At 44.8% G+C, this 10389-nt stretch overlaps 4 protein-coding genes across 4 annotated transcripts; 3 read left to right on the top strand and 1 right to left on the bottom strand.

Annotated features, from left to right (window-relative positions):
- Positions 1–1837: 1837 nt before the first annotated feature.
- Positions 1838–2749, top strand: CCR75_000199 (uncharacterized protein; the record flags this gene model as incomplete). The annotated part of the gene is made up of 1 exon (XM_067958307.1): positions 1838–2749. One exon carries the CDS (start codon positions 1838–1840, stop codon positions 2747–2749), a length of 912 nt encoding a protein of 303 aa, XP_067814530.1.
- A 50-nt stretch (positions 2750–2799) lies between these two features.
- On the bottom strand, positions 2800–8023 carry CCR75_000200 (uncharacterized protein; the record flags this gene model as incomplete). The annotated part of the gene is made up of 9 exons (XM_067958308.1): positions 2800–6346; positions 6409–6617; positions 6677–6831; positions 6862–7171; positions 7242–7373; positions 7432–7510; positions 7588–7670; positions 7735–7803; positions 7859–8023. 9 exons carry the CDS (start codon positions 8021–8023, stop codon positions 2800–2802), a joined length of 4749 nt encoding a protein of 1582 aa, XP_067814596.1.
- Positions 8024–8111: 88 nt separating this feature from the next.
- Positions 8112–8615, top strand: CCR75_000201 (uncharacterized protein; the record flags this gene model as incomplete). The annotated part of the gene is made up of 2 exons (XM_067958309.1): positions 8112–8287; positions 8356–8615. Exons 1-2 carry the CDS (start codon positions 8125–8127, stop codon positions 8613–8615), a joined length of 423 nt encoding a protein of 140 aa, XP_067814595.1. The 5' UTR covers positions 8112–8124.
- Positions 8616–8701: 86 nt separating this feature from the next.
- CCR75_000202 (uncharacterized protein) lies at positions 8702–10244 on the top strand. The gene is made up of 2 exons (XM_067958310.1): positions 8702–9418; positions 9483–10244. The coding sequence occupies exons 1-2, from the start codon at positions 8746–8748 to the stop codon at positions 10112–10114; spliced, it is 1305 nt and encodes a 434-aa protein (XP_067814598.1). The 5' UTR covers positions 8702–8745; the 3' UTR covers positions 10115–10244.
- Positions 10245–10389: the final 145 nt, after the last annotated feature.

The following is a 10389-nucleotide window of genomic DNA, read 5'->3' as shown; positions in this document are numbered from 1 at the left end:
TACCTGATAGCTGATAATCTCCTGCTGCTGCTGGCATGCAAGAAGCAGCTTTTCATAGACAACTGATAAGTTGCCAGTAGAAATTGCTATCCATTTTTTAATAGTAGCATGGCCTCCTTCCACACGTGATGTTGTTGTATGCCGATAGTGTTGTATAGACTTTGTCCACGCAAACACAAATTGTTGCTTATGCATCAGCCAGGTTGCACTTAAGTATGCAAAACCCAAAGGATATTTCCTATCAACTTCTTGGTAATTCTCAAATATGCATTCTCGGTGGGTAATGCACAGAGTTTATGCCAATTTGCATAAAATTCCTCCCAAGCTTCAGTTGTCGCAAATTTTCTCTTCAAATTTGCAAGGACATTCTTGTTAATATGCCAGGTACATAACAAGCTGATGGCACATGGAAGCACAATGCTTATTCCATTCATCAATGCCAACTCTCTGTCTGTTACAATGACAATACGGCTAGATGTCTTTTCTTTAAAGCACTCGGTAATATGCTCCAAACACCATACATAGTTTTCTTGTGCTTACTGCAACATGAAGCAGTAGCAGAGGGAGAAAGATTGATGTGTTGATGTTACTCCCATCACATGAAGCAAAAACATTTTGAATTTGTTTGTTTTGTGTGTGGAATTCATGAGCAAAACATCGGCAGAGGCAAAATCTTTGAAAATGGAATGGGATATTTTGGGGGCAATGATAAGGCTTGAGAGTTGTCCTGTTGAATTTCTCTCAAATGCATGGTAAACATCTTCTTCTCCAAGGGTGTCAAGAAGAGCTTTCAGTGGTATTCTACCCGTAAGAAATTGTTGTTGCTCTTGCTTTCTGATGTTGTTATCCTGTCCAATGACTCTACGGGTTTGATCGGATGCTTTTAGTGCCTTCATTATAACAAGTGGTTTGGCCCCACTTTTACTCATCAATACGACAGTTTCCACTTGTTGTGATGTTAAAGTGCGAGCCTCAGGGTAAGCTGCCACATTTGCTGCTGCTGCATGGTTATGTTCGCCATTGGCAACAGTGGCAGTCCATTCATCTTGGCTTCTCCTCTGTAGGATGGTTGACCAGGGACAAGCTAGACATCGAGTGCTTGTCGTCCGAACTTGTGCAACCATTGGTTGGTGTGTTCCACCATGGGCACAACCAAGCCAAACTTTCCTAAGTTGTCAGAACTATCCTTTTTGGACCTCCTTCTCTTAATTGCATAACCCTCCTACAAGGCGAGGTTTTTGACTGCTTCCTCTGCAAGCTCAAGGGAAATATAGGTGCAGTTTGAAGGTGAGTTAAGAAACATTATTGCAGTGGATGTAGATTATGCAACTACAAAAAAATGGGGTGAGTTATTTGAGTTATTTGAAGCATAATTCTGTTTTGGCGCATAGTATACATTAAAATAGCTGTACAGCTGCTGGTACAGAAGTGGTGTGTATACCAAGATGGGGGTGTCGCTATACCGACGGCCTAAAAATACGAGATTTGCAACTTTTCAATGGTCAGTGGTGGTAAGACTACTGTTGCTCAGCGTCGCTCTCGGCGTGAGAGTGCTAATGCGCTTTTAACAAGCAATCCGGATATTTCATACCCATCCTCTCGTCTACTGGTGTGGCACTCTCACTTTACCCACGTCGCCTCTCGCCACGAGAATATCATCACCAGTCACGCCTTTAATCAGCAGCTCGAAGTCTATCTTCCATTCATAGTTGGAAAGACTGTTGCGCAACCGCTGCAATGGGAGACGGGTTTTTACTACGAGATTGAGGCGTCACTAGACATATTTTTATCACCGACATTCATTCGCGAGTACTTGGCAAACGGTGGCACTGTATTTATGATCGCGAAGAACGTAGCAGTGGATGCATCACAATCTGCGATGTTGTTGCCATCTGGTCAATTGCTGCTACTGGTAGGTTCAGACACTTACAAACAATTAGGAATAGTAGGTGAAAAATATGGCAAGGCGATCCCTGCAAATAGCCGATCGGCACATGTAAAGCGAGCTCAGAGGTACGTCATCACGCTGGATTTGACATCCGTCACATTTACGGACGAGAAAGAGAATGCATATTGGGACCGCGTCAGGAAGTGTATAAGATCAAAATTGGAAAACCTTGAGATGCTGGTGTGCGCGTTCAAGCAGTGTGGAGCACCACGCACTATCGTGTTTAAAGATGATGAAATGCCACGCTCGCGTTTCGAGCTCAATGCCAAGACGACAACATTTAGTGACGTAATTTTGCCGAAACTTGACAATTTTTATGCCGAGTTGAGATTAAACAAAGAGAAAGACGGTGAAAAGCTCAGATTATCACTCGAAGAGGCGTACGAGTGGCTGGGGCTTGTGGCTTGTCGACTTACCGACTTGCTCAAGCGCCACAAACCAGAGGACTATGTATCGACATATTCAGGTATTCCTGACTCATTTGAATGTGAAGGGAGTAGTGAGATTACAACAGTAAGGTGGCGTGGACTACTGGCTCCTCCATTTTGCTCCACAATTATTACGAAAGTGCAGCATGCAGTTGAAATTGGCGAGTTGCCTTGGGGGGCGGTGACAGTCTGGGGATTTCCAGACGCATTTGTTTCATGGGTACCTAATAGTACGAGCACTCGAAAAAGCGAGTCACAACGACGAGAACATGGGTATCTAGTCAATGGAAGCAACAATTATACGCTCCTTATACTTCCGAATTCAGAATATTTCATGCTTCAAGCGTTAGGCCCACATGATGCTATAGTCTAGATATTGTGGTGATCCACATAGCCGCTTGCATTGATAAATCTCGACTGTACCTAATTTGAAAAAATGCTTTCTACGAAAGCAGCGACCGTGGACGGTCTTAAGTCTTCTCCAGTTTCAGCAAGCGCTTGGGCTACCTTAATGTGCTTGCGGGCCGACTTTAATTGGTTTCGTTTACCGTGAACAAGCGCCAGCCTTAAATTAGCAAAGAAACAAGTAGCAAGATAGCCGTCGCTACTTAAGCAAGTAGATGCGCTGCTTTCGTTTTTGTCAGCAGTAGAGCGAGCCGATTTCGTCGACGTTATAGAGGCAAGAAACTTCCACACAGTAATTGCCGCATTCGAGAGCTGCCATTGCTCGTAATGTCCTCCGAGCTCAATGAGGATTGGAAATATTCTGTTCGAGCAAGGCGCTGCAGCAGCCGAGACGCTCTTAATGATATTTAAATACTTCTTGATCGCCTTATTAGGGTTCGAGATCGAAAGCAAACGTGCTTCTAATAGATCGGTATTCACGGTTTCGTTGACGGTGGCTTTTTCTTTGCCTGCTTCAATTCGGTTTAATGCTTGGGTAGAATTAGCAATCGCCTCAGCCTGTTCGCCAAGCATAACGTAACAGTAGCTAATCAGCAAATATAGTTGAGCGACGCAGAATTCGTTTCCTCTTGCATTCAGCAACCCGATCTGCAACAAACGTAATAATTGTCGAAGAGTGATGTCGTGTGAATCTATCTTTGCCGCTAGGTTTGAACGCTTAAGGATACTAGTGCCAGCCAGAATATATGCGTGCGGATTCCAAGGCTGAGCACGAATTAGCTTTTGCGCATCAAGACAAAAACCATCTTCACCCAATGAATTAGCCTTTAAAAGCCCTAGCAGCGCATTGAAATAGTTACGTTCCACACTTTCATCACAAAATGGTACCGTTTTCGCATTCGAACGCATTAATTGAGTAAGGCAACGTGACATCTGGAAGCCTTCTGAATCAATCGTCGCCAAACCGAGCCGCGTCCATAATGTACTAGAGTTGGTGTTGTCAGTAATTTGCAAAAGGGCTTGCAGACGTGTCAAATTTGAGTTTTCGTCGCCAATTGATCGTTCATAAAGCTCCACAACACGCAGGTTTTCGTAGTCGCGCGTAGTAAATAAAGATTTAGCTTGATTAATCGACAGAAGCAATCGATTTTTACAAGCCATTGCGAGACTAGTCGCTTGCGACGCGAACTTCTCCATCAACATGCTTGCCATCGATAGACCGATAACGGCTATGATGTCAGCTTGGCTGAACTGAAATTCGTCGTGCAATAATTTCGCCTGCAGTAATTTCATTGCTTCATCCCCTTTGGATTGGCGATGTAGTAGCTGTGCTTGCACAATAGTCTGAATTGCTGATTCTTCCCCATCCAATTTTTTTATCTTTACAGAAATCTTTCGCAGCAGTTCTATTTCGTCTGCTTTATCATCTTGACGCTTACTTGACAGCTCGCCAAAGCTTGTTACAAGCATGTCCCACTTGAGTTCTTCCGAAGACTTTGTCAACGAAAGGGCGCGGGTGTAAGATACCGAAGCCTCTTTGTAGAGTTTAAGTCGATACTGAACTACGCCAAGGGCGTGCCAAGCACGTCCATTATACGGATCTCGCTCAAGATATTTCTTCAAGTAAAACAAAACGAGCTCAGATTTATGTTCAGGAGCTTTGGTGACTAAATCACCAACGGTCGCTCCGTCATCAAGGAGTGCCATGCTCAAACCTAGCAATGCATCCAGATGCATCCCTGTCTGCAACGCGCAGTCGAACGCTTCAATTGTTTTCCTTTGCTGAGTTGGAGAGTTAGCTTGGCGACGAGCTAACATAGCATAGCCACTCCACATGGCGGGATTACTTGAATTTATACTTTGTAAATGAAGGAACGACTTCTGTGCCAGTGACGCTGCTGTTGGCACGGCATCAGCCTGACTCAGGTAGAACATACCCAGATTGGCCCATGATGCGTCACTATTACCACTTTGGATAGCTCGTGCCCAACAAAATTGTTTGACCAAAACATTTTTTGAAACAAGGGCTAAACCATTCCACGCTAACGCGCATGAAGGATCCTTTTTAAGAGCCAACTTAAAATTCGTCGATGCCTTCATCGTCAGTTTAGCAATTGCAGTTTCTGTGTCAAGCTCTGTTTCGCCTGAGAATGCTGACCTAAAAATGCCTCGTATGTTGCTCAATGCCTGACTTTCATACCAAAAACCCAGACCGATATCGTAATACAATTCCGCTGTTACCGCATCAGATCCATCCGTCGTCTCATTTTCGCGTTTCGCGGCAAGTAGTACACCAGCCTCATATGCTTTTCGTCCAGCGCTTATAAACTCCACCCAGGTCGATCCTTCGCTTAAAAATGAGTTTGGTGTCAAGTAGAATGCAAAACAATGAATATCACCCATCAATTTGCATGCTTCGACTGAATGTGCGAATGAGGACGTTGACGGCAAACTCTTTATTGTAGCCGAAGCTTCCTTCAGATTTTCGGCAGCTCTACCGTACAACCCCTCTACACACAAATACTTGGCCTGCTGGAATAAAAGGTCACAATAAATCATTGCAGCCACTGTCACGTCCGGTTCGTCATCAGACGATTCACCTACAACAACCGGTTTGATACGCTTCAAGGCATCATCAAATAGAAACATTGATCCTTCAATTCGAGCCAGTTCACACCGAACGGACCAGCTATTTTCACCTAGCTCAATGGCCTTCACGTATGATCGTTGGGCAGACACGTGCTTGCTAAAGTGGTGGTAGACGTGTGCCATAATCACCCAATGCCTAGCATTTAAAGGGTCATTGCGCAGCACTAAATGTAACTTACCCACTGCGGCCTCGTCATTTTGATCTACAATGTGCTGCGCCAGTCGCAGAAGTGCCCATGTAGGTGCAGTTTCCTGATTTTGTGTCATCCGCTTCCAAAGCTCTACATTCGTTTCGTACTTGTCCTGCAAGTCATAAAGACTGCTCAGGGCTAACCCCGCCAACTCATTTGTAGAAGATAATGAAAGCGCCTTTAAAAAGCACTTTTCAGCACGCAAATTATCCTTCGCAATTTCCTGGTACCATTTTCCCAGCCACGAAAAGATCTCGGCGTCAGATGGCGTCAACTTGGCGGCTTGCAATAGATGACTGAAGCATCCTGTCTTCATTGTTTGAAGAGAACCACCACAGTGCCAATACACGATCGCCAGTCGCTTTAACGCTTGGCCTTTGGCTAAAACGTCACCCGGCGAAATTTTGCTTGCATTTTCTTCAAGAAGCTCTTGAGCTTGTTCAAGTTTTCCGAGCTTATAATGCAGCCACCCAAGTGTACAAAGCAAAGCAGCACTGAATTCTTCATTTTCCACTTCGGATAGCAACAACGAGTCGATGATGTGGATGGCTTCCTGAGGTCGATCCATCATCGCCAGAAGCTCTGCTGCTGCAATAACAGCTTTGATTTTAAAGCCAACGTCATCACTTCCAATTACTTTGCGGTAGTGCTTCAGAGCTGCAGTGAAGTGAGCAGAGTATTCGTGCGCTTTTGCTGTCATAAATTCAACCTTGACTTCAGAATACCTACATACATCAAGTACATATCATTAGACACGGTAAAATATTAACAGGGTATCATTACTTACACAGCAGGCAGCGGGCTTCCAGTTCCTAGCAACTTCATTTTATCAGCCATTATCTTTTTAGCCAGCGCAAGACGCTTCAGACAACCCTCAATGTCGCGAGCGGCAAGAGCGATCGATGCCAATTCAACATGTACACGAATGCAGAGAGTACACTCTTGAAATGGCGACGACGCATATCCTGCCAAAGCTTTAACAAATTTTTCTTGTGCCTTGAACCAAAAGAGGCTACATATTAGCCATCAATTAAACAAGACATCGCGAAACATACCTGGTTAGTATCTCCTACATGCAAACACTCGATCGCTTGAAATACGAGCACCATTGGGCTATTTGGGTAGCTAGCAGATAAACATTTTGCAATCTCCTTGGATTTTTCGATCATGAGCGCTGCCAATGACAACATTATCAGATCGCTGAGTGCATCTGCAGCATTTGCAAATCAATACAACATACGAGTGTCCTGGTCTTCTGATCGAAGAAGCAAATATTCTGCTGCGGTCTTGGACTCGGGAAATCGTTCAACAATTGAAATTGCTAATGAATCCACCGTTTTTAAAGCATCCGACTTTTCTTTAGAACTCTTCAAGTCATCTAAGTGAAATCGCATGAAAAATGCCATCGAGACATCAATTCGTTGACGAAACGCACAGATTTCTTCATTCTGAGCAGTCAAATTTATACGAAACACAACTGCAAAGAATTGATGCGATAACGCTGTCATCGATAAGGTACCCGAACATTCCGATAGAGAAAATCCCGGACGCTACTCCAGAGACACATTAACTGTTAAGCACGCAGACTATTTCCATAATAGAGGCATGTACTTCTTCTACCTGCAATAGATCCAGCATGTCCAACCAAATACTTAGTGGCGTCGGTAACTCGTTGTTAGGAGTGTTTTCCAATGAAAGTTGTGCTAAATTCCTAGTTTGCTCCCCCACGAGTAAATACCACGAATCAAAAGCCTACATAGAGCAAAATAATGACTTATTATCAGCGGAAGAAGAGAGAGTAGAAACTAACCTTTGGGAGCAGATTCAACTTCATCGCAGTTCTTGCAACCTCCGCAACCCATTTTTGACACTTTTTCGGCTTTTTACTCCTATCAACCACAAATATACACGTATATGATCAGCAAATGCCAAATTTATGGGCCATACTGGTCATATATATTTGAACCTAAAGTTGATGTCTACGAGCTTTTGCAGTGGTTCCAGTTTGCTTGTATAATCGTTTTTTGCCTCAAAGAGATCAACTAGATACTGCAAGCTCCATTAACCTTAGCCGTAACAATTATATAAATCGCGTATATTATCGGATCATCACCTTCCACGGTGTCGGCATATCCGGCTTCAGATCTGCTGCACGGCGGCACGCGTCTTCACAATTTGCCCACTGCAATAAAAGAGTTACACTCTTTGCACGTTTTGGCCCTCGTGGAATGACTAACCTGTTGCAAGTGTAAGCTTGCAATGCCAATGCACATGAAGGCCTGAAAATTATTGGAGTCGAGCTGCGTCACGCGCCTACCTGCATCTTGTGCCTCTTGAAAGCGCTCGGCTTTAAGCGCCGACGCGGCGTCCAGCAGCATTTTCTTGAGCATGGCAGTCGACATTACCAATTGTACCAATTTTTTTAAAGATAAATCAACCCATAAAAAGGATATAACTTCCATAACACTCGGATTTTTACTGCGCAGCCATTCTGTGGCATACCATGTGGAACACGAGAGCAATGGTGGCACGGCGCTCTTCGCTGTCTAGATCTCGAACTCATGCTAAAAGTGCGCAAGTGATTGTTCAGTGTCCTCGTTCATTGCAGATTCTGCCCTTCCGGCTTCCGCGATTTTTCTCGACGTCTTCGTCCGCGTCATCTTCAAGTAAGTAGCTGGGTCTTTCAGTCAAAGGCTAAAAGCTGACAACAATTGGATTTATTGAATTTATATAGACACGAAAAGCGCTCAAATGGTAGTGGCTGCACTGACCGTAGCGGGGACTGGCTATCTGCTCGTGGCGACAGGGCGCCAGAGCGAACAGGAGAAGCAACAGCGTGATCTAGAGATTGCGCACGAGCGCAAGTTAAGTGCTCGCCTTGCGGCAGAGCTAGTGACCGCTGAAGCGAATCAGCATAAATCAGATTGGAAAGCGACGCTTGAACGCGTAGTACCGGCCATTGTGAGCTTGAAGTTAAATTCACCCAAGGTTTGAAGGAACGGAAATTGTTGCTAACGTTTAACTAATGAAAGATCGTTTGGTGGTGAAATTTGTTAGTTTTTCGACACAGAGTCTCCAGGTAANACAAAATACTAAAATCTCTTTCGTGGCTCCTAATCAATTAATGGTCACATCAACCGACTTAATTAAACTCACCGCCGCATTTGGCGTTGGCGTGGCTACCGCTTTAGTTTTGCAATTCGCGTATCAAGTTGCTCTTCAGCGTAGCAATACCAGACGTGTCGCGATAAAATCAGGCGAGAAATCTCCCCATGGAACGGATGCTGCGGCCCAGGAATTACTTAAAGAGCAGATGTCCCGCGTTGCTAGTTATTTCGGACCCGAGGGCTTCGAGAAGATTAAAAATGCCTTTGTATTGGTTGTAGGGCTCGGAGGCGTGGGCTCTCATGCTGCACACATGTTGGCACGCTCTGGCGTAGGTAAAATGCGGCTTATCGACTTCGACAACGTCACACTGTCATCGCTAAATCGCCACGCGGTGGCCACTCGCAGCGACGTGGGGCTACCTAAGGTCGTGGTAATGAAGCGTCATTTACTTGAAGTTGTACCTGACTGCAGGATTGAAGACATGGCCGTCATGTTTGAAGCGGACAGCGCCGATGAGTTACTGGAAGGGACCCCAACGTTCGTGCTGGACTGTATTGACGATGTCAAGACCAAGTGTGCGCTGCTAGAAGCCGTGACACGCAAAGGACTGAAGGTTATCACGGCAACAGGAGCTGGTGCAAAGGCCGACCCGACGCGCTTACATATTGGCACGCTAAAGGACGCTGTCCGTACGTCATAGCTGCTCTTGCGAATCGATACCAGTCATAACGATTGTTGATAATTATATGCTAGGTGACCCGCTGGCAACGAAAATCCGGTATTTCTTGAAAAAGAAAGAAGTTTTGTCGTCAGACATCACAACCATTTTTTCGAGCGAAAAAAGCGTTTGCAAGTTGCTGCCATTGGATGCAGTGCAAGCGCGAAATCCTGAAGAGTTCGGTAATCTCGAAAACTTTCGCATTCGTGTGATCCCTGTGCTCGGTACGATGCCTGCACTCTTTGGCCAGTCGATGGCAGCTTATGTCTTATGCGACTTAGCTGGACAAAAGATTTATCCCGAGGCGGTTGCGCGCTTATCTCGCGATCAACGCAACAAGTTGCACCAAAAGTTGCAGCAACGCGAGCACGTGCTTTTTCACGAAGGTCGTAAAATTGAGCTGGGAAAAGACGAGGTCGAATTTATTTATCAAGAGATCTGGCAAGGACGTAGTTCCGTTAGTAGGACACGTAATGGTGGTCACGATCGCTTGTACTTGGCTCGTTGGCGAACAGACCGACCGTTGTATCCGGACAATGTGGTATACTTGACGACAAAAGAGCTCTCTACGCTGGATAAGACCGGGCTTTTGGGCTTTGATCCCGATGTCGTTGCGCGTATTGATAAACGGCTGAGCGAGTTTGGGAGCTGGATCGCGCCTTCATAATAGATAGTTGAGCTACATAAAATAGAAATGGAGTCATGTCATTTACTTAAATGAGTTTCGTATCTTTATTGATGCGGAACTTGTCTCCGCGTTCAAAAAATCGAATCTAAATTGGACTTTTAAAAATTGTTGCCAGACCAATCATACTCTATCTTTTAGGGAGTAAAGAAAGTTTCGTATCCGAGTCACAGATTTGCGTAGATTAAGGATTCCCTTTTAATATTTCTATTAAGAAATTGATTATGACCAATAACAATAAAATGGGCGTCGACCCC

The sequence above is a fragment of the Bremia lactucae genome, linkage group LG10 (assembly GCF_004359215.1).
Source record: "Bremia lactucae strain SF5 linkage group LG10, whole genome shotgun sequence".
Lineage (NCBI taxonomy): Eukaryota > Oomycota > Peronosporomycetes > Peronosporales > Peronosporaceae > Bremia > Bremia lactucae.
Note: the sequence above shows the minus strand (reverse complement) of the source record. Positions and strands in the feature narration are given on the sequence as shown.